Raw genomic sequence first — 25,029 nt, forward strand, 5'->3', positions numbered from 1 at the left:
TCAAGAAACCGATGTTAAATCTTTTTGTTTAACATCAGCCAATTTCTCTAACTGTTGTTATTTGACTTAAAATACATTGAGTTTCTTTTCAGAACCGATGTCAAATACCTATTTCACATCGGTTTTTTAGTTCTTTTTCATTTAATATTATTATACATGATGTCTTTTGTACATTTTTTATATGGGTTTACATTTACGATTATGATGTTTATGTGGTGTAAATTACATGCCATCGTGGTCTTGTTTTACAGCCACATGAACCAATTGCATTTATACAACCAAAAAAATACCAAACAATGCAACATCCAACCAAAAACATCCACCAGATACATAAAGCTACATTGATACCAAATTTCTTAACATACAATATTCCAACAACCAATTCGGACATAGATTCCAAGTCTAAAATAAACATCCCAACCAATAAAAATAAAATAACTTAGTTATCCAGACTCTTTTAACTAAGGACTTGTCAAGAGTTTATATATGACCAAAAAAAATTAAAGTAAAAAACATACTTGAACATACAAGTTCAGGAATGTGCTAATCTCTTTCTTCAAGCTAATCACAGATTAGTCCATTTATTTTTTCAATACAAGCCGTTAAGTCCTGCTTACACAACAGAGCCGTATACTTGGCCACCATAGATATACTTGTGGTGAACCTCAACATCAAGCTGTTTAGAATCCTTTGAGTAGCCAGCAAATCGTTTTTCACTGTGAGGAATGTCAAGGCCACCATCCAAAGTACACTACAATTAACAACTGAATAAGTTCTAGTATATATGCACAAACACAAGCAATCACATGCTAACCAATACCATATTACTTGTACACCAGACATACACTTTCTAATTGAGACCTAAGTCACACTCAGTATTACATGCTGGCATTTAGTACATGGCATTTAGTATATAGAAGCATATAGTGACTAGGACTCCTTCATCCAAGACAATAATATTTCCCAACAAAAATGTGGGATAAAATGAAAAAAGCATACCCATAACTGAAACCATTTAAATCAATTTAATACACAACACAACTTGTGGGAGCAACAAGAAAGATTATTGTATTTCAGTAGTATTTGCGAAAATTGTAAGTAATACCAATATTATAGTACAGGTAAAAAAAGGTACATAGATACAGAGATTCTGTATCAAGTAATGTAACATTACTGTGAAAAAAAGATGGATCATGTACAATTATAGTTAATGTTTTATTATATACCAATTCATACCTTAAGAGCACCAAAGACACGATTGCCTGTAGTAGTCCTTAAAAGGCCAGCATCAAGTAGAGCCCTGAAGGGTCTTCGGCTTTCAGTAGGTTCAACTGAATAATCCTCTCCAGTTGCCTGAAAGATAGATGTAAAAGAATGAAGATATTGTAATCTACAGATTAAAAGCAGTGAATATTTTTCAGATACAATTAATGAAGATACAATTAACAGAGAGTTGTATGATGTATCCTTTGTTGGCCTAGCCCTGGTGGGCATCAGTCTAGATCAAATTTGATAACATTCTCATAATATTCTCTAACATAACCTATTGAACTCTGTTTCCCTACCTCAGATTCTTCATGATCCCTACTAATGGAAAAAGCATGACACTTGACTCTGGTATTGTAACATCATTAGTGAAAAAGAGCAACTTCAAGAATATATAAAATTCATTAAAGGTGATATACGCTACTTCTTGCAGAAATTTATCCAGATGAATAGATTATTGGGGGAAAAGGAGAATGTGAGTAGCTACTACACATAAAAAAGAAGAACAGACTGTACATGCCTTTAAGTATAACCTGACCTGATGGGCAGCATTTAGTTATTAGATTCTTTCATATAATTCTTGCAAAGTTTGAGTGGACTGTTACAAAAATTTACTTTTTTTAGCACAAGACTATATACGTTTCGATAAGATAATGAAATTATAAAATAAACAAATTATTTGAGTAGCAATTTAGTTCAGAAGCTCTTACCATCTGCAACATGGATCTGCCTTAACTGCTACTAGCTTCATTCATTATGCGAGAGCCACAGACGTGAAATATGTAAAAACCAAATCATCTCGGCAACCTGACCTGCTGTATGCCTAGCATTATTAGGATGTAAATGACGACTGTCTATGAATGTTTACCTAGCCTTCTCTTAAATTTAACCTGAAACCTCTTGAAGTAAGTCCTCAGTTTGTTATCTTTGACAAACACCTGAATGAAAAATATTAAGACAGGCATACTTTAAATCCAGCTAAGAAACACTACAAAATACAAAACTCTAAATCATAACTTATACTGTTATATAGTATCAGAACTTTTCCAACAAGAACTTTAAAAAATTTTAACCCTCCTTCAATCTATCTCGTTTTCAACAGCAAAAGTGCAATCAATCTTTTTTTATTTCATGGAGAAAATATCATAAACTATGGTAATGAAGGAACTGGTGCAATAGGCTAATCAAAATGGATTTAAAGTACATGAGGGAATATTTAGTAATCTATTTATAGTAAATACTGCTGCACATTTATGAAATCGGTCAAATTAAATATCAGATACCAAGTATTTTAAGCCAAGTTCTAAAACGATTTTCTCTTACAAGTAATATCAAGGGAAAACACTGTGCTACTAAAGAGTCTTAAATCATTTTGATGTTAATGGATCTTATGGACACACCTGATTACGAAATCCAACTGGATCTGGTTCAACGGAATCCAAAAGATAATACTTTTCCCGGGTTGTTGCAGATAGACCAGTAGTTTGCTGCATAAACAGATAATAGTAAGATTATATATCAAAAGAGCACATAATTCTGATCATGACTTGGCGGTTGAGAGATAAAGCAAAGTGGAGAAGATGGTACTTCTGTTGACCTTTCTGTCTCTAGAGTGTCTTAGGTTATCCTCTTTCCCGGAAACAAGACCAGATAAACCAGTAGCACTAGAAGAAGGATTCCTAGCAATCTCCACAAGCTGTTGTAACGACTCAGGAGATCTAGGCGTTGCTGCAAGCTGCAATAACGGTGATCACAATTTAGAAATTCGTGTAGTCTCATAGTCTTCCAGCTCCCCTAAATCTTGAGAGTATAAACGGTTCCACACAACACTATCATATCCTCTAGTGGCAATAAAAGGGAGTTTCTGATGGTCATCACTCTCACTAAGGCCTCTCATCCAAGTCGAGACCTCCTTATTCAACCTCTCTATACCATAGGCAGCTGCAATAGTACGACAAGAATCATGAGCCAGCTTCAAAATTAAAAAAATTTAGTAGACTAGTAGAATAAAGAATCTACCATGGTACGATAGAAGGCCTCCATGACAAAACAACCAATCATTAACTTTAAGAATAACAGGGTGCTTTGCCAATTCAGATGCTAAAGGACCTCCTGGCCTAAAGAAAACAGATCTTACTATCACCCCCTTTTATCGATGTCCTAATGTTTGAATAACTCAATGAGAATAGCTAGAGCAATAAGAAAAAACCAAGTAGCTCATCTCGCTCAACATAGGTGTTGTTGGGATCAAAGCATCCCAGCAAGAACTCCCAAACTGTCGCCTTAATAGAGGGATGTATGCCCTACAATGAATACCAAAATTATTATTTCCAAAGATATAGAGACAAAAAGCTGAAAATGCCTATCAAAGCGTAGTAAACACAGAGAATAAATAAAAATCTCTAAAAACATAAACACCAACTCAAGTACTCAACAAGCATATAGCCATAGAACAATATCTGTGCTACTGACGATAAAACTTGAGATTTCTACTAGATGAAATGAATAGCTCTTAAAATTTAAAGATCAAGGTAGCACATCTACACTATACATCACATGACTCAAATCCAATCTCTTTACAAGACCCTTCAATTAAAATATATGAATAATCAGCACTTGGAATGAATAATTTCAACAAAATTTACCATTAAGAGAAATAATACAGAATTGAGCATATGGTTACGACATGTATGATTAAGACTTTAAGTACATTATGTACCGGGACAACTCACCAAGCATACAATCAGAAGCTCCAATGAAATCAGGCATGTACACATCTTTGGCAAGCTTAATGAAATTTAGAGGAAGCACCTGATTTTCAGATGAGCCACACAACCATATCAGTTTACCAAATTTATAATCTTTTTCGAGCATAAAAACTGAAAAAGAAAGGATCTTGCAAGATATTTGTTTATTTCACTAAATGACTGAAAATCTAGATTCATACCCCGGCTTGGTGGACATCAAACAGAGTGCGTGAACTTACGACCAGGCATCTTCTCTATCTTAAACAAGGATATCACACGGTTTTGATTCAACATTAAGCGCAAACAATCGTAAGGGCCAATCACAACAACCCAAAAGACAAACTTTTCCATATTCAAAAAAAGCTTAACGACTTACCATACTAAAAAAATAGCTCCATATAATAACAAGCATCAAACAAGCATAATGAAAGAAACAAATATGGATTAAAAGCTCAAGAAAGAGGGAAATCTTTCTTGACGAACCCAAAGCTCCAAAACCAAATCTCCACAAAGATCCTTAATCTCTAAAAGCAGCAGATCTGTGAACAAAAATAGACTAAAGAGAAAGAAAAATTGAAAATTGGGGACTAGTTCATATTTAACGAACCAAATTTGAAATTAAAACTTAATCGAACGATACCCAAAGTTTCGAAGATCCTTAAATCTACGATTTTTGTCTAATCATACCAATTCAAAGCATTAGTTGGTGCTTAATTAGGTATAATTTGAATGTAAAATATGTACTAGTGTAAATTAGGGTTTATGAGAGCGAGTTCGAGAGATAGAGGAAAGAGAGAGAAGACAGAGTCGCCTTGGGTGTGGGGAAGAGAGAGATAAGGGAAGTAAAGTCGCAGTTGAGGTTTGGGGGAGAGAGGGAGGGAGATAAAGATGGGGATATAGACAGAGAGAGAGAGAGATAGTCGATGCTTGAGTAAAGGGGGAAGGGGGAAATAAATTTTAACTTTTTTGTAAGGGGGAAATTTGGGTACTCAGCGGGGGAACTGAAACATTTATTTTAGTCATTTTTTTAGAAATGGCTATAGACAACGGTTAACATAAATAACCGATGTTAAAGTGAAAAGCATTTATTTGTTATTATTTTAAAACTGAACATAGACAACGACTACTATATAAAACCGTTGTCAGATTTATATTCAATATCACTTTTTTTTAAACCGATGTTAAACAGGCTTTTAACATCGGGTGCATTACATGCCGATGTCTAAGGGCCGATGTCGTATCTACTACTTCTAGTAGTGTTGTAATACCTAGGCGGCTACTTCTGCATTTGAATGCTTTTTAAACATAAACACTCAAAAAAGTATAAAAATTTTAGAACAGGAATACGAATATGACCTTAAAAGAAAATGAAAGAATTTCCAACATACACTATTTTTCATGTTTAAGTGCCCAAAATGCCGATTGGCGCGACAGTCCTGAAAAATACCCACTGACTATGCATGTCTAGCCTGCGTATTCTATTTTCTAAAATTTTGTATAGAATACAAATTTCTGACATGCTGTCTATAGTAACACGAATACGCATGCATATTCGATCACTATAGAAAGTGAATATGCATCTCTAGAATGCATTCTTTACACAATTTTAAAAATAGACTACACATGTCGGGGTCCTGCCAAACGGCATTCTGAGCAAGGAACATTCAAATATATCCAATATGCGTATTCAATCACTGTAGAAAATGAATACACATCTCCAGAATGCGTTTTTTTTTTAAAAAAAATTAAGAAACAGAATACGCATGTCATATTTGGTGGGGGTCCTGCCAAACGACATTTTGAGCAAGTGATATTCAAAAAGTGGGTATTTTGTTTTTTCACCCTTCACTACGAGGCTAAAAAGTCATCGGTTATAAATCATATATAGCAGTTACATGTATGTAGGTGTTTACTCAATAGAGAACCCCTTATATAGAGAACCGTAGATAAACATTAATTCTATTATACAATTTCATCAAATTTGTTGTTAATGTAAAATATTAGTTATTTTCAAAAAAAAAATGTAAAATATTAGTTATATTTAAGTAAAATAAAACGTTGAAATTTGAAAAAAAAATGATTTAAATTTTGATTCTATTGTGTAATAATTTTGGATAAGTGTGATTTTTATGTAATTCTACTATGGAACCGCTTTAAACTATTTAACCAAATTTCAATGATTTTTTTTAATATAAAAGTTGTGCAACTTTGTTTTTAATTATGTATTTCTATATATACGTGAATGTCATTTGTACGTATTCTTCTTTTTGTTACCTTGGTATCTATGTATGCTTCTTTAATTCCGTTTCCTTACTAACGGAGAGCTACCATTTTTCCATTTAAAAGGAAAATCGATGGCGACATTTTAATTGCTCCCATTTGAAAAAGAAAATACAAAAAGAATATATATAAATATGTTTTACATTTTTAATATAAAAATTTTAGCGACCATGAACACCCTGAGTTGGGGCCTTAAACCCTTCCGCTGTTATTTCAACTTGAATCTGGGCATACAAACTCGAAATTGTCTATCTTGTGATTTGTGAACTTGGAGTTGGAGATTTTTAGTATGGGTTTATTTAAATTTTTGTACGCTTTCCCCTTGATGTTTTGATAAGCCATTGACAATATGATATTACACATTCAGAAATACTCAGAACGAACACGTATGAAAACTAATTCGTTTATTTATGGCTGAAACGTTGAAATCTTTATTAGTTATGCTACGTATGCTCAAGTAAGTCCATGATTGATTTATTAACCCACCTCCATGGTGATTACTTCGAGCTTATTAAGTTAAAGATGCAACTTAAAACAAAAATGCGATTAAGCATCAGTCCAGGTGATATCAAACTCTCCAACATTTCCATCCAGGCCTAAAGCTTTCCAAACAGCTTTCGAAGCGTCCACTATGTTATTAGCGCATGGTGGCTGATAGTCATGCTCTTCGTCACATCCCATGGTCGAATCACATTCATCAACAACTTTAGCATCTACGCTCCGACCATTAGCACTTATGATAATTTTGTTTAGGCATCTTGATCCTCCATTATACCAACCAGTCGAGAGTGCCACGACACGAGTATCATCGTCATGGTACTGTCTATCACATTCAGATGGGCCACCGCCATCTTTGCCTTTTTCAAAACTATTTAGAGTTAGAGTTGCCTTTGTATTTTTAGTGACTGGAGGTGAACATTTGTAAGTAGTGTAGAGCTTCCCCTGTTTACAGCACTCGGAACCGTCCGCCTGATTGCATTCGCCAGGAGGTGGTTTTTTTCCTTTAAGTTTTCCGCTTGGACTGCAACCTTCAGCATGTGTATTAATAAGAATGAGCAGTGTTGCAAGAAGGGATGCTAAAATTAAGCTCTTCATTTCTTAATTTCTTTTTCCCCTTCTATCTGTACCGTGTTCGGCTTTTGTTGTGAAGAAACTACTTAAGAATGCAAACTATATATAGGTGGAGGGGCCGAATACCTTATGCGGGTCAATATCAAAAACATCGCATAGATGCTATTATAGCTTTTTAAGATATAGAGCAATGTACTGATGATCTGCATAAGCTAGAACTCGATAATCGAAAAGAGGTCAAACAAAAGTTAGAGGAACTGAAATGCTTTTTCATCGGTAAGCACTCCATAGTGAACATAAAAGAACAGAAGCGGACATTTACATCATACGAGCTAGTAAAAATATTTAAAACATTGTAGGCGGTTGACAACTAAAGTTGAAGAGTTAGAAGGCAAAATATGCATTAATGTAATACAACATCTTTCAGTAGTAGTGATGTTGCCTTGCTGAATCTTGCATACCTGACAAAAACAAACTAATACTCTAATAGATTCATCTCTGTTCTATGGTATGTTCACAGAATCGTGCAGCTGTTAAAATCTTCTCGTCGTTGCTAATTTTCTAGGTATGCTTAGTGTAGAGAGCATTGGAATTAACTTTTTAACTAACTGATAAAAAGCATTTGGTAGCTTTTGGCTCTAGTCTCTGCTGCTGACTCTCAATTTATTTTAAAAGTAGCCTTAGGTGTACAGAAATGTGTAAAAAAAATTTGTAAATAATGACATGCTAATTGATGTGAGATGTTTTAATTGGAGTTGTTAATCTAAATACAGGGGTCATTCCAATTAAAACCCACCGCATATTATTATATACAAAAGTTTGTATACAATTCTATATACCAAGCGTTTTTCTTAAAATAGTGGATTTTGATACTAAGACTATAGCACTTCTTATAATTCTAGAATTTTAAAATTAATAAATTTTTCTTGACAATATTTTTAGATACATGGTACAACAGTTAGAAACAAACCCTTCCCTTCCAAATCTTGCATCCTGGTTCGGTCCTGGCCTATTTTTATCATTGACATGTCTTTAAACATATATATACAAGTCTCATTTAAGGGATAATTTTTTGTATAGAGAGTTATGGACAACCAATTTCAACTATCCATTTTAATCACATATTGAATAATGGGATTCTTGTAATTAACAAGTGTCTTAAGTCCAATTTTATAAAATCAAAATAAATACATGCCGGCAATTCTACATAGGCTTGTACAGAAAAATATAAGAAAAATATAAGCCGGAGAGAGGAGAGAGAAAGAGTGAAAGAGAGAGCTAATCGAAGATTCAAATCAACAATTAGAGATGCTATTTAAGTTATAAAATCGAAGATTTAAGAAAAAAAATGTTTGAAATCGTTGTTTTTAACTCAAATTTCATATTCTTAAGCCTTATTTTGTATATTTAGTGGTTTTACAATCGTTTTTAAAGTTCAATTATTTTTTTCAGGAAAATTTCATACACAAATCGGTAATGCAAGAAGATGTTGTGAGCTTTTTGATTGTATATATGAAGTTCTATTGTAGAATCTAGATTTATAGCTTGTTTTATGCTTGTATATTATAATTTTTTGTAAAATAATGACATAAATATACGTGTATGTATATTTCTTTGTAGATTTGTTGATTTTAGAGTAGATTTATAAAAAAAATAATTTTTATTCTACAATGGAAGCATTTTTAGAGTTTAGTACTTTTATAATTTGATTCTAGATTTGTTGATCTGTTGATTCTACACTAGATTGGAAAAATTGATATTAATTCTAGATTAGGAGCTTGTTTTGGTGTTTATGGAGTTTGATTTCAGAGAGAAATGATATTTAGAAATTTTGTTTTATCATTTGATTATATATCTGTTGATTCCACAGTCGATGCAGAAAATTTGATTAAATTCTATATTAGAAGCATTTATTGCATTTATATTGTTTAATTTTACATAAAAATGATGTAATAACCCCAATTTTTGGAATTTTTTTGAAACCCTTATGAATAGTGATTTTACTGATTATGCTGAATAAGAAAACTTTTCATGCCACACTATGTAGGGGTTCTTCTATTGTTATTCTGAGATCTTATTAGTACTTTATATGGGATATAATTGTATGTAAAGATCATCAGAATCCAAATTCGAACACTTAGATTTTTCCCGAAAATCCACCAGATACCGAAAGAATTGAGTATAAGGTAACATGATTAAAAGGATTTAAATTCAAGGATTATAAGAGAGGATCATAAAAGGAATATAATGTATTGAGAAAGGTTAAGGGAACCCAAGTAATAAGATCCCGGGTATGATCCCTCAAACGATAAACGAGAACGAAAGTTAAGCGAACCGTATAACAGATCAGCGGTCATTAGCCAAGTAATTAAGAGCTAATCAAAGAGGTTAGTGATGATGATGTCACCACACCAACAAGAAGATGACAAGTGTGGGAAGATGACATATAAGGATGACATAAGCATGACCAAAGGGAAGGTATTGTTGGTTGATTTCAAGCCACACAAATTTTACCATGGTTAAAAGGTAATTAACAAAACAAAAGGATATCAACCAAGCCTTTTATGCACAAAGATCAATAAAACAAAGCAAGCTTCTCCCCCCCCTTTTTATCTTCTTCATTTCGAATTTTTCACCAAAATGGTGAATTAGAAATTCAAAACACAAGCTATACTCCATGGAAAATTATAAGGTTTGTTTCTTTGGATCCTATATTTCATAACTAAGAAGAACAAGTAATTTGAGTGCTTGAATCAAAGGTTTTCTATCTCAAACAAATCATTTTAGTTTAGGGTGAATAGTAACTTTCAAGAACAAATTTTTGATTCTTGATTTTATTTGCAAGGTCAAGGTAGCTTAAGCATATATTAAGGCTTCCATGGACATTCCAAGGATCTTTCATTGATTAAAAGCTTCAAGGAAGGTATAACTCTTCATGATCTTAGTATTAAGATTGTTTGATATAAATGATTATGATGATGGAATGATAGATTAAGTGTAGTAGTTGTTTTGTCATGTTGAGATCTTAGTGGTTAAGTGCTTTTGTTGATTTTGGAGTTAAAAAGTAGCACTAGTTGTTCTTGATGATTCATGGTATGATTTGAGCTTGGTTTAAATGGTTTAAAGTGGTTGATGAGTGATATGGTCATATGGTTGTATTGGGATTGATTGGTGATGGTTTGGTGTTGAATTGGTTGGTAAAATTTTGGGAAATCGCGTAAACATAGCCGTCGTAATGTCCGATTTATTTTAGGCTGTTTTTGTTCTTAACATTAGGACCCGTGAACTCACTGCTAGGTTTTGACCATTGCCATGATTAGATAGTTCATGTTACGAGCTTCGTTTTGATATGTAGTTCGTTTGATTCCGATGTACGGTTTAGGAGAAACGACCGTTTTAAGTAACGGCGTTTCGCGACCGAACCATTACCCCTCGCCTTACTTTGAAACCTTGGTTAAGGACCTTAAATGACTAATTGAGGTAAGAAACAATTATGTAAAGTGGATTAGGCAGTTGGTAAGGTACTCGCGAAAGAATCGCCTTAAAACCCTTAATGGTTAATTTATTAAAAATGGTGGAGCCGAGGGTACTCGAGTGACTTAAGTAAATCGTTAAGCGCGAAAGTGAACGTTAGGACTCTTAATGGTTAAAGTCTAGTTTCTTAAGCGACCGGGGTTTAATTCCGACTTATGTTGTTGTTCATAGGTTATCGGACCCACTCTAAGCTTAAGTCTATCCGGGAGCACTCAGGCAAGTTTTCTACCCGTATAACTGTTATTGTGATGTATATGTGTATATGCATGATCTTGTGATAAATGCATATTTGTTATTAGCAAATTCTTGCGATATATTGTAGCATGTGATATGGTATATATGCATGCCTGTTTCGTATTCTTGATTATATATCTGTTGGTTCGAATGCTTATTCGTTGTATAATACCTATGCTAGAGATAAGCGGTATTTGCGTATACCCTTAGTATAGGGGATCAAAAGGTGAACTTTTTCTAAAACCGGGAGGCGAGGCTCCTGAGTATAATATATATATATATATATATATATATATATATATATATATAGTTTTTAAAACTATTAATCGAATAAGGTTTATTCGATAACTTTATATTATTTAATGAATATTATTTCGAATATTCATTTGAGGGCTTATGACTCAGTTTATATTATTTAATGAATATTATTTCGAATATTCATTCGAGGACTTATGACTCCTTTATATTATTTAATGAATATTATTTCGAATCATCCGAGGACTTATGACTCCTTTTATTTTATTTAATGAATATTATTTCGAATATTCATTCGAGGGCTTATGACTCAGTTTATTTTATTAATTGAATGTTATTTCGAATATTCATTCGTGGGATTATGACTCAGTTTATATTATTTAATGAATATTATTTGAATATTCATTTGAGGATCTATGACTCCGATTATTTGCTGAGATATATTCTTTATTTTATTAAAGAATAAGGTGTCGATAATCAAACTTATCTTTGATTATTCAAATAAAGATAGTACTTTCGTATAAGTATATCTTTGGTTATTTAATACTCATTTCAAGTATAAGTTTTACAACTTCTACCTCAATTATTTGTATAAAGATTATTCTTTATGGGAATATTATTTAAATAATAATATTCAGTTATTTTCTAATATATTGGGACTGATTTACTTTATTAAATCAGCATTACTCCAAACACTCTTTAAAGTGTTTTCGAGTCTTTAAAATGATTTTTAAAAAGTTAGAGCGGATCCCAAAACTCATTTTTATATATTTAAGATCTTCCTTTTTAAAAGGGGATTTAAATACTCGCTCAAAACTAGAGGGATCCGGCTCTGTGGTGTATTTTATATTCGCAACAAGGTTGCGGTTTTGGTAAATGAATTGATTACTTACCCAACGTTCGGGAAGTAAGTCCATCTATCGAGTCGGCATAAGCAACATGGGCTCAGTGGGTGTCCATGATAGTGTAAGTGGCTCAGTGGGAGTCCATCAAATGCGTAAGTGGCTGAGTGGCAGTCCAGCATAAGGTCCTATTGCGACCAGGGTGATGACCAGTGGGGAATTCGTCCATCTACTAGTAGAAAAGGTTACTTATTGATATCTTTTCCTGATCAGCAAGGTATCAGGTTTATTCCAAGGTTTTCTCCTTTCCAAATTCAATGGATATTGCAACTCTGTTTATAACTTTCATAACAGAGGCTTTTAAGGAGTGTATGAAATGTATATATATATAGGTGTATATATATATCGGGACTTAATGAAGTATCTTGTAACTTCATTATTTACAATGATGTTCAAAGATTGAATCTATTCAAATCTTGTCTTGTAGTCTCATCTGTGTGATGAACTTTTGAAACTAATTATAACTTGAACGGTGGTAGTTCAAGTAGTATTTGGAAAGATATAAGTATATTGAAGTATCTTTTAACTTCATCTTTTCAACTTATATCTGGTTAATGATTATCTTATGCATGACAAAGATTTTCACAAAAACGTTGAGATAAGGTTAGATATATGAGATCACCTTGCAACGATAGTTTTATACAATCATAAACTGGAACTCTGTGTATATTATACATGGCAGAGGATTTCAAAGATTTTGAAAAGTATATATGTATATATACTGAATATTTTACGACTTCGTCGCGGTAAGATATCAAACTTGGTTCATTTCTTCTTGACCAAGACTTTCATGAGTACTATGAGAATGCTCATATATTGTAAATCATTATACATATTATTTTGGTGGGCTTGTTGCTCACCCTTGCTTACTTCTTTCATCACACAACATCAGCTAGACAAGATGAACAGGACCAAGCTTCCAATTCGCAAGCGGTTAGAAAATGTTCCGCAGTTTTCTGGAAGCGATGATACCGCCGTAGCTGAGGTAGGAGCTACCAATAGGCTAGGTTTTCAACTATTGATGAACCGGATTTATGTATATTTATGAATTGTAATAATGGCAAAGAAATGTAAATTTTATTCAGAAACCCTTTTAAGGTGTATTGGCATATAATTGTGAAATAAAACGACTTGTGATTATTTTTGGATATTCATCTCTGAGACTATATCTTGTGGTGTGTGTGTTTATGGTGGGGTCACAGTACAGAATAGTTGATTATTTATTAAGATTGGGTGTTATTAAAGGAAATGGGACTCGTGATAACCCGGATCCCCGACCCCAGATTTGGGGGTGTTACAGAAATGGTATCAGAGCTAAGCGTTATAAACCTCAGAGATGATGTGACGTTAAGATAATAAGTTCACTAAGATAATAAGAACTCTTGCCAAGTTCATAGTCGGGCTACCTAACGTAGTACTGACAGTTAAAACCCTTATGGGAACCCTTATAAATATCGTGATAAAAGTGTAGTTCGTTATCGTATATATTTGCGGGACTCCAAACCCTGAGGTTGAGGAGCAACAACGCGATGATGTTTCATTAGTTATTGGAGATCAGATTGTGGATCCAATAGAGCGTCCTAACACGGGACCGGATGATGTTCATATTGAGGATGTAGCGGTTGAGGATGTTGTCCTAGAAGGGATTATCGCTGAGAAGAATCCCGTGGAGGGTCCTGACAAGAATGAATAAAGGACCACTGAGGAATTGATGACCATGGTTAGGGGAATTACCAGAGGTAGGATTGGCTGGTCACTACCGGAGGTTCGTTCAAGTTTGTAAAGATAGCAGCCCCTTTAACACGACTTACTCGTAAGACTCAGAAGTTCGAATGGACAGAGAAATGCGAGAACAGCTTTCAAGAACTGAAGCAAAGATTGGTGATGGCCCCTATGTTGGCATTGCCGGATGGAAAAAGGAGATTTTGTGGTTTGTATTGACGCTTCACATAAGGAATTAGGGTGCTCTTATACAGCACAACAAGGTACTCGCGTACGCGTCAAGAAAATTAAGGGAATATAAAATTCGATATCCCCACCTATGAGCTTGGGCTCATGGCAATAGTTTTGCCCTAAAGATTGGAGGCACTACTTGTATGGAGAGAAGTGCGAGAATTACCTAAGCCATAAGTGCTCTAGTACATTTTCACGCAGAAAAGAGCTCAACATGCGCCAAATGAGGTGGTTAGAGCTAATCAAGGATTACTATTATGAGATTCTTTATCATTCGGGGAAAGCCAATGTGGTGGCTGATTCCCTTAGTAAAAAGGAGAGACTCAAGATGATAATGTCTTTGAGAGAGTTTACAAGAAATTTTGAGAAAATGGAAATAGAAGTGAAGGTAACCGGAGTCGGTACCGAAAAGATGTTTGAGATTGCAATACAGTCCAAATTATCGGAAAAGAACATATTGTGCCAGAAAAAGTGATGAGTGAAGGCAGAGAGCCAACAATTAGATAAAAGATTAATACCAAGAAAGATGATAAGGGAATAATGAGGTATTCCTACAGAATTTGGGTTCCAAATGTTCAAGAGCCTAAAGATGAAATCTTAGATGAAAGCTAGTTTGAGGAATAAGATTTAGAGCAAACCCTGAACGTGATAGTCAGGGAGGTCGCCATCAAGATAGAAGGAACCCATAACATAATGAAGTGGAAAATGAGGATTTTAATGTATAAAATAACCCCAAGTATGGGAGAAGGATGAAACATTTCATACTAAGGAAACAGAAAGTCGAGTAAGGAAAGGAGACCCGAGACGGTACTCCTATACGGCAATTCATGGACCTGTCTAAAAAGAACTTAGACTATTATCCCCAACCACCACCTTGAGGAAACAATGCGGTAGGAAATTCTTTCATGACCTTTAAATCGCTAAGCTCTCAGAGTTCCAAGGAACAGGTTGACCCAGTCGAGGCAAGAGCCTGGCTAAAGGAAATATAGGAATCATTTGAGATTCTAAATGATTGACGAATTACAAAAGACTGTTTTGTCACTTACCCTCCTAAGAGAGAGGCCACCCGCTGGTGAAAGGCCAAGGAAGGCACGGAGCCAGAGGTTAGAATAAACTGATTAAAGTTCAGTCAATTGTTTTCGGGAAAGTAACTCCCAAGGTTATGAAGGTAGTATAAAAACTTTAGAGCCAGAACAAAAGCGGACAAGTATGATGAATTATGAATTTAAGTTGTAAAAGTTGTCAAGATTCGTTCTGAGGACACGAATCTAGAATGACGGGATGTTTGAAATCAATGCTTGTGTTGTGGTTGTAATGGAAACGAAAATAAAAGACTGAAAAGGGTAGGAGTATAAAGGGATATAAAAGAAAAATAGAGTTGAGAAGTGATAAGGGAGTTAGGTATGGGAAACCCTAAGAAACCCTAGCAATAAATATAGAGAAGTGTGTCATCATCAGCGCAATGGTGACTGATCATGAGATAAATTCAAGGTTTGAAGGCGTAAGCGATACGTATAGTTAATTCTCTTGAAGTTGACAGTATTCGATGAAACTTTGAGATAGATCGATTGATTAATAAGGAAACGCGGATGGACTGAGGAGTCAAGAAAGTAAGAAATTAGGAAAATTGGATGAAGGAAGTGACCTTCAAGAATATGAAGTGTAAGACCGGTGGCTTGATACCCATAAAGGGAGACGTCAGGTATGAAAGATATCCCAACATTGAGATGACTGTTGAGATAAACAACAAAAGTAAATAAGGAATTATTAAGAAGAAGTTCACGTTGAACACGACCAATATCTTCCAGAACACCCTTGTTATCGTTACCCAATTTAGGCAATAAAAGCGGATAACCGTTGTTATCTTTTGGAGGCCATAGTGATTGACCTCATTTTGAATACAGATGTTATTGTGAAATTCGGCATATACTATCGAGGTGGGAATAATTGAATAAGACACCCTTATCAGGGATATATGACTTAATTTATCCATGGAAGGATGCATGTACCTTTTTTTAAAGGTGGAATTGAGGATAAAACATCAGTAACTTAAAATGAATCCTAGGGGAATGCATAAAGGTTGGCATTTCACCCTTAATAGGGATAGTATGAGTTTTGACAGTATGAATTGGAAAGGATTAAGGTAATAACAACCTTTAAGAATCAGTGGAGAAATTTTTCAGAAGTATATAGACAATGATTCTGGTATTAATAAACGGTATCTTGATATGCCCTGTATCTAGGGAATACAGGAGAAACGATTCAAAAATAACCTAAGAGGTTTTACAAGAAAGAAAGGTAATATTCAAAATTCTCAAGAATAGAAATATTGATAAAGGAAATATGACGTAATTATAATGATGCCAAGTGGGGCACGTGTTAAACCACGAGAAAGTATGGATCGAACCAGTAATGGTCGAAATTGTTCAGGGCAATTAGGACTTAAGATAAAAGATGTTCTAAGTATGATTGAGAGTCAGTCGTGACAGTGATTAACCTCTAAAGACTGAGGCAATAACTTATGGAAAAATGGTGATATTTTTTTTACTCATCAGATTTTAAGGAAAACATCTTCACATAAGCTGTGATTGAAATGAGGTAGAAAATTTATTTGGAGGTGGTTAAAATGACATTGACTGTAAGGAAATTTTACTATCAGAAAAGGCCAAAGAGGTGGCCGACACTTTAAAGGTAAGAGGATAATTATAGGCGCTTGTGCCAAAGGAATACAATGATGATGGTTAAAGCTAAGAAGGTTGTATTATGGTTTGGAAGATTGACATTCCTTCTGATGACTGTGCAATACCCAACCGTAATAGTAGTTGGTAAAGGTTTAATTCGTGTAATCGCCATGAGCAGGCTATCTATCTCAGAAGATACTATCTTGAGATAAGCCAGGACCATGTTTCAAAAAGGACTAGACGAACCCTTGAGTTAAGTCTTCTATTTAAGACATACGATTAAGAATGGTATTAACCTGCTATCGTTGCTTTGACTGAAACTCTTCTGCAATTTTATCTACTTCATGTCATGAAAGTACGTCAGAGTTTGGAGTGTTCTTCATGAATTATGATTGGTGATTATGTTAACTCCTTAGAAGTATTCTATACGACATGTATGGACTCCGTATGGTTAAATATTAAGATTTCATGGAAAGTGAATGACGACAGTAGGTCAGTGGTGGACCATAGTAATGTAGCAATGATTCTGCGAGTAATGAGCTGATTACAACCGTGAGAGTTGTATTGGAATGGATGTTGAGATTGAGTACCACTAATCGGGTCGTGGTAGTGTATAAGTTATCATTGATAGACTAATTAAGTAGAGTATCTACCTATTGAATATTTATTCCCTCTTATGAAAAGAGAGTCGTATTACTATATGAGGAAGGTTGCGGTGCAAGCATAGAATTCTAGTAACGATGATGTCTAGAATGAGATCCCAGATTCGATTTTCGATATCGAGGGAGTTACAAAGGTGATTGTGTATAAGCTCGAGGAAGAGCATGGGTCCATAGAACGATGGACGGAATAGCAAAAATATTTAGGCATGTGAAATGCGATGCGATCATACTTGATATATATACACATATGTTTTGTTCTCCTATGACAAACCTCTATAGTTCAGAGGTAGGTTCCAAGCCAGATATTTTGTGGCAGTATATTTTTTTCATATATATAATTCTCTTCAATTCGTTCTTTTCTCTTCTCTTTATTTCATATAAACTGAGAAGAACAACCCTTCCAGAAGGGGAGGTATTGCCGAATGACTTTCTATCTGTGTGATAGAAGCCGAGTAGGATACCAGCTGTTGTTTATTGCTTGTCAAGTACTAAAGGTTGGCCACCTTCTGTACTAATGATGCAATATAACAAGTGTTCATGATCATAGTGATCTCTCAACAAATTCCTTTACTTCTATATGATGGATCAAGCTTTCGAAGAAGGAGGCAGCTAGAAAGGAAGTGGTACCAAGTATGGTGGTATTCCGATTCTAACGCGTTAGTGATACTAAGGTTGACGTGGTTATTAAAACGTTATAGAATGCTAACGAGCAAAAGTATAACCAGTATAATATTAGGAACGGAAGGTAGTAGCGATTACGAACTGGAAAAGAGTGGGTATTGAGAAGCAAAACCTATAGCGCAAAAAGCTATAATAAGAGTCTGTGCAATAGACTTGGAAGAATTTGGAATGATCACTTAACACGGATTGAGTTTTCTTACGACAATAGATCATATGTCAGTATTGAGATATCGCCTTATGAGATCCTTGAGGGAAGACAATGTCGATATCCCTTATATTAGGATGAAGTTGTAGAGTGCAAGATGCTCGGACCGCAGTAGTCCAAAAGACCAGGGATATAATAGATCTAATCAGAGGACGGCTGGTAGTAACACAAGATGGACATAAGAGGTATGCTGATTTGACTTGAAAGGACAAAGAGTATGTAATAGGGGACCTAGGGATGTTATAGGTATCCCTTGGAAAGGATTGATGAGGGTTGGAAAGAAAGGAAAGTTTAAGTCCACGAATTGTTGGACCCTTGGATATACTAAAACATATTGGGAAGTTAGCATACGAGCTAGCCCTACCCCTGAACTTGTAGCAAGTTCATAACGTGTTCCACGTATCAATGTTAAGGAAGTGTAATTCGGATGCCAGATAAATAGGGGCATATGAGCGCATAGACATGCAACCCGACGTAACCTATATGGAGCAACCAGGAAGGGTTATAGATTGAAAAGGGACAAGTGCTTAGGAGAAGGGTTATCAAACTAGTCAAAGTTTGATGGTAGAACCACAATGTGGGAAACTTACTTGACAGTTAGAAAGTGCAATGCTAAGAGAGTATCCCTATTCATTTTCTATCTGATTCCGGGACGGTATCCTTTTAAGGAGGGGAGACTGTAATAACCCCAATTTTTGGAATTTTTTTGAAACCCTTATGAATAGTGATTTTGCTGATTATGCTGAATAAGAAAACTTTTCATGCCACACTATGTAGGGGTTCTTCTATTGTTATTTTGAGATCTTATTAGTACTTTATATGGGATATAAGTGTATGTAAAGATCGTCAGAATCCAAATTCGAACACTTAGATTTTTCCCGAAAATCCACCAGATACCGAAAGAATTGAGTATAAGGTAACATGATTAAAAGGATTTAAATTCAAGGATTATAAGAGAGGATCATAAAAGGAATATAATGTATTGAGAAAGGTTAAGGGAACCCAAGTAATAAGATCCCGGGTATGATCCCTCAAACGATAAACGAGAACGAAAGTTAAGCGAACCGTATAACAGATCAGCGGTCATTAGCCAAGTAATTAAGAGCTAATCAAAGAGCTTAGTGATGATGATGTCACCACACCAACAAGAAGATGACAAGTGTGGGAAGATGACATAGGAGGATGACATAAGCATGACCAAAGGGAAGGTATTGTTGGTAGATTTCAAGCCACACAAAAGGATATCAACCAAGCCTTTTATGCACAAAGATCAATAAAACAAAGCAAGCTTCTCCCCCTCCTTTTCATCTTCTTCATTTCGAATTTTTCACCAAAATGGTGAATTAGAAATTCAAAACACAAGCTATACTCCATGGAAAATTATAAGGTTTGTTTCTTTGGATCCTATATTTCATAACTAAGAAGAACAAGTAGTTTGAGTGCTTGAATCAGAGGTTTTCTATCTCAAACAAATCATTTTAGTTTAGGGTGAATAGTAACTTTCAAGAACAAATTTTGGATTCTTGATTTTATTTGCAAGGTCAAGGTAGCTTAAGCATATATTAAGGCTTCCATGGACATTCCAAGGATCTTTCATTGATTAAAAGCTTCAAGGAAGGTATAACTCTTCATGATCTTAGTATTAAGATTGTTTGATATAAATGATTATGATGATGGAATGATATATTAAGTGTAGTAGTTGTTTTGTCATGTTGAGATCTTAGTGGTTAAGTGCTTTTGTTGATTTTGGAGTTAAAAAGTAGCACTAGTTGTTCTTGATGATTCATGGTATGATTTGAGCTTGATTTAAATGGTTTAAAGTGGTTGATGAGTGATATGGTCATATGGTTGTATTGGGATTGATTGGTGATGGTTTGGTGTTGAATTGGTTGGTAAAATTTTGGGAAATCGCGTAAACATGGCCGTCGTAATGTCCGATTTACTTTAGGCTGTTTTTGTTCTTAACATTAGGACCCGTGAACTCACTGCTAGGTTTTGACCATTGCCATGATTAGATAGTTCATGTTACGAGCTTCGTTTTGATATGTAGTTCGTTTTATTCCGATGTACGGTTTAGGAGAAACGACCGTTTTAAGTAACGGCGTTTCGCGACCGAACCATTACCCCTCGCCTTACTTTGAAACCTTGGTTAAGGACCTTAAATGACTAATTGAGGTAAGAAATAATTATGTAAAGTGGATTAGGCAGTTGGTAAGGTACTCGCGAAAGAATCGCCTTAAAACCCTTAATGGTTAATTTATTAAAAATGGTAGAGCCGAGGGTACTCGAGTGACTTAAGTAAATCGTTAAGCGCGAAAGCGAACGTTAGGACTCTAAATGGTTAAAGTCTAGTTTCTTAAGCGACCGGGGTTTAATTCCGACTTATGTTGTTGTTCATAGGTTATCGGACCCACTCTAAGCTTAAGTCTATCCGGGAGCACTCATGCAAGTTTTCTACCCGTATAACTGTTGTTGTGATGTATATGTGTATATGCATGATCTTGTGATAAATGCATATTTGTTATTAGCAAATTCTTGCGATATATTGTAGCATGTGATATGGTATATATGCATGCCTGTTTCGTATTCTTGATTATATATCTGTCGGTTCGAATGCTTATTCGTTGCATAATACCTATGCTAGAGATAAGCGGTATTTGCGTATACCCTTAGTATAGGGGATCAAAAGGTGAACTTTTTCTAAAACCGGGAGGCGAGGCTCCCGAGTATAATATATATATATATATATATAGTTTTTAAAACTATTAATCGAATAAGGTTTATTCGATAACTTTATATTATTTAATGAATATTATTTCGAATATTCATTTGAGGGCTTATGACTCAGTTTATATTATTTAATGAATATTATTTCGAATATTCATTCGAGGACTTATGACTCCTTTATATTATTTAATGAATATTATTTTGAATCATCCGAGGACTTATGACTCCTTTTATTTTATTTAATGAATATTATTTCGAATATTCATTCGAGGGCTTATGACTCGGTTTATTTTATTAATTGAATGTTATTTCGAATATTCATTCGAGGGATTATGACTCAATTTATATTATTTAATGAATATTATTTGAATATTCATTTGAGGGTCTATGACTCCGATTATTTGCTGAGATATATTCTTTATTTTATTAAAGAATAAGGTGTCGATAATCAAACTTATCTTTGATTATTCAAATAAAGATAGTACTTTCGTATAAGTATATCTTTGGTTATTTAATACTCATTTCAAGTATAAGTTTTACAACTTCTAGCTCAATTATTTGTATAAAGATTATTCTTTATGGGAATATTATTTAAATAATAATATTCAGTTATTTTCTAATATATTGGGACTGATTTACTTTATTAAATCAGCATTACTCCAAACACTCTTTAAAGTGTTTTCGAGTCTTTAATATGATTTTTAAAAAGTTAGAGCGGATCCCAAAACTCATTTTTATATATTTAAGATCTTCCTTTTTAAAAGGGGATTTAAATACTCGCTCAAAACCAGAGGGATCCGGCTCTGTGGTGTATTTTATATTCGCAACAAGGTTGCGGTTTTGGTAAATGAATTGATTACTTACCCAACATTCGGGAAGTAAGTCCATCTATCGAGTCGGCATAAGCAACATGGGCTCAGTGGGCGTCCATGATATTGTAAGTGGCTCAGTGGGAGTCCATCAAATGCGTAAGTGGCTGAGTGGCAGTCCAGCATAAGGTCCTATTGCGACCAGGGTGATGACCAGTGGGGAATTCGTCCATATACTAGTAGAAAATGTTACTTATTGATATCTTTGCCTGATCAGCAAGGTATCAGGTTTATGCCAAGGTTTTCTCCTTTCCAAATTCATTGGATATTGCAACTCTGTTTATAACTTTCATAACAGAGGCTTTCAAGGAGTGTATGAAATGTATATATATATAGGTGTATATATATATCGGGACTTAATGAAGTATCTCGTAACTTCATTATTTACAATGATGTTCAAAGATTGAATCTATTCAAATCTTGTCTTGTAGTCTCATCTGTGTGATGAACTTTTGAAACTAATTATAACTTGAACGGTGGTAGTTCAAGTAGTATTTGGAAAGATATAAGTATATTGAAGTATCTTGTAACTTCATCTTTTCAACTTATATCTGGTTAATGATTATCTTATGCATGACAAAGATTTTCACAAAAACGTTGAGACAAGGTTAGATATATGAGATCACATTGCAACGATAGTTTTATACAATTATAAACTGGAACTCTGTGTATATTATACATGGCAGAGGATTTCAAAGATTTTGAAAAGTATATATGTATATATACTGAATATTTTACGACTTCGTCGCGGTAAGATATCAAACTTGGTTCATTTATTCTTGACCAAGACTTTCATGAGTACTATGAGAATGCTCATATATTGTAAATCATTATACATATTATTTTGGTGGGCTTGTTGCTAACCCTTGATTTCTTCTTTCATCACACAACATCAGCTAGACAAGATGAACATGACCAAGCTTCCAATTCGCAAGCGGTTAGAAAATGTTCCGCAGTTTTCTGGAAGCGATGATACCGCCGTAGTTGAGGTAGGAGCTACCAATAGGCTAGGTTTTCAACTATTGATGAACCAGATTTATGTATATTTATGAATTGTAATAATGGCAAAGAAATGTAAATTTATTCAGAAACCCTTTTAAGGTGTATTGGCATATAATTGTGGAATAAAATGACTTGTGATTATTTTTAGATATTCATCTCTGAGACTATAACTTGTGGTGTGTGTGTTTATGGTGGGGTCACAGTACAGAATAGTTGATTATTTATTAAGATTGGGTGTTATTAAGGGAAATGGGACTCGTGACAACCCGAATCCCCGACCCCGGATTTGGGGGTGTTACAAATGATGTTTAGAGTTTTGTAGTTCTATAATTTGATTCTAGATCTGTTGATTCTATAGTAGATTGGGAAAATTGATATTAACTTTGGATTAGAAGCTTATTTTTGCGGTTATATTCAACTTTTAAATATTCTAATTGAATTAGAATGGATTACCATGGTTGAAAACTTTTGCATTTTATCCTAGTAATAATTCCATAATAGAAGTTATAAAGTCTCATTATCTTAATTTTTTTAGTTATTTATAAATTTTGATTCTGCGATGAAAGTTTTTTTTATATGTTTATAGGTTTTTTGATTCTACTAGGGAAGAATCTATGTATATATAAAAGCTGAATCCTTCTATGATGTTGATTTACCGTTACAACCCTCGGAAGTAATGTAGGATTTTATAATTAAATGCGAAATTGGTGCCATGGTGCGTGCCCTTTTTGTCCTAAATGTACAGTAAATTATTAACTACTGTGGGGGCAGAATTACATTTTAGTATTTTCTTATCTTACCATTTAATGTTGTCCACATCACACGTGTAAGACTTCTGTACATACTTTATTTTATTGAAACACTTGTCGGACACCCTTACCACGTGCATAGTGGATTTGACGTTGTACAACCTCTCTTTAGCAACTTTTTTGTCCTGAATGGGGATATTTGTTGAGGATACTACAATTCATTGCTTTTTTCCCTTGCTTCTTCCTCTGGTATCATAGCTGAATCTTTTCTAATTGATAAACAAATTCTAATAATTAATTTCTTACTTCTTTTTGGAGGCACTCGGAGGTTATTGGATCGATGGATCGCAGGGGGGGGGGAATAATCCAGGTATCAATATTTTTACCTTAAGTTATGCCTTTGATTTGTTGGTTGCTTGATTTTATCGATATATTATTTGGTTGGTGTATTTCAATAGTTGACGATATAGTCATTTCTCAGATCGAGGGCTCGTAGATAAAGAAAATATTAGAACGAACCAGGTACAGATGAAATTTTAAGATATTCATAACAGTCTGTGTAATTTTGTGTAATCAAATATGATGAAACATGTTTGGCTTTATTACTTATGTAATATATCCTGTGAAACAAAGATTTTCGTTTCATGTTAATATCTAGGGGAGCTGCAATCTCATGGCGTTTACATCTGAAGACTTAAACAGTACCATATTATGTTATACGAAATGTTTATGATGAACTTATGTTGTAACTGTATATAGTTATATGTTTTGTTTGTATTTTTTTGAAAGTGAGGATTAGAAAGAAAAAGAGGCGTATTATCCCGCAAGTAAAAGATTGGAGTCAGTCTTTGGATTATGGTAACTTAGGTACTTGGATGTGCATATCATTTTCTTATGTTTTTTAGTGCTTACAGTTACAGAATGACTAACAAATATTTGACTCATAGTTGATGATTCTCAATGTCAACTTGTGAATGAAGAAAATACAGTCTTTAGAACCCCTCTAAGTAATGTTACAAACGATACTAGAAGATATCAGTCTGTTAGCCCTTTTACGTCTGAAGTCCTGAAGCGTACGTAAAAGTCTAATATACTCTTACAACTCGAACTGTGTTATTTTTAAATGACTTTATTTATTATTGAGTAGTTAACATAATTTTTATTCGTATAAAGATTCTCAGAAAAAACATTATCCGAAGGTATCTGCCAAT

General features: G+C 34.2%; 1 protein-coding gene and 1 pseudogene across 9 annotated transcripts; both read right to left on the reverse strand.

Annotated features, from left to right (window-relative positions):
* Positions 1 to 432: 432 nt before the first annotated feature.
* On the reverse strand, positions 433 to 4,934 carry LOC141661376 (large ribosomal subunit protein uL18-like). 9 transcript variants are annotated; one of them, XR_012549924.1, is made up of 10 exons: positions 4,214 to 4,934; positions 3,999 to 4,077; positions 3,286 to 3,569; positions 2,864 to 3,207; positions 2,667 to 2,753; positions 2,157 to 2,204; positions 1,977 to 2,078; positions 1,805 to 1,864; positions 1,237 to 1,353; positions 434 to 751 (listed from the first exon to the last, which is right to left on the reverse strand). XR_012549924.1 is itself a non-coding variant. In XM_074468375.1 (9 exons), exons 7-9 carry the CDS (start codon positions 1,986 to 1,988, stop codon positions 614 to 616), a joined length of 267 nt encoding a protein of 88 aa, XP_074324476.1. In that variant the 5' UTR covers positions 1,989 to 2,204; positions 2,667 to 2,753; positions 2,864 to 3,207; positions 3,286 to 3,569; positions 3,999 to 4,077; positions 4,214 to 4,552; positions 4,654 to 4,934; the 3' UTR covers positions 434 to 613. The 9 variants fall into 9 exon arrangements, 6 of the variants coding, with proteins under 6 accessions (XP_074324476.1, XP_074324480.1, XP_074324478.1 ...); XR_012549923.1 differs by having other exon boundaries at positions 1,977 to 2,204; XM_074468375.1 differs by lacking the exon at positions 1,805 to 1,864 and having other exon boundaries at positions 1,977 to 2,204; positions 4,214 to 4,552; positions 4,654 to 4,934.
* A 1,816-nt stretch (positions 4,935 to 6,750) lies between these two features.
* The window catches only part of LOC141660134 (putative ripening-related protein 1), a 239,222-nt pseudogene continuing 220,943 nt past the window's right edge, over positions 6,751 to 25,029 (reverse strand).

Source organism: Apium graveolens, chromosome 5 (genome assembly GCF_009905375.1).
Source record: "Apium graveolens cultivar Ventura chromosome 5, ASM990537v1, whole genome shotgun sequence".
Taxonomy (NCBI): domain Eukaryota; kingdom Viridiplantae; phylum Streptophyta; class Magnoliopsida; order Apiales; family Apiaceae; genus Apium; species Apium graveolens.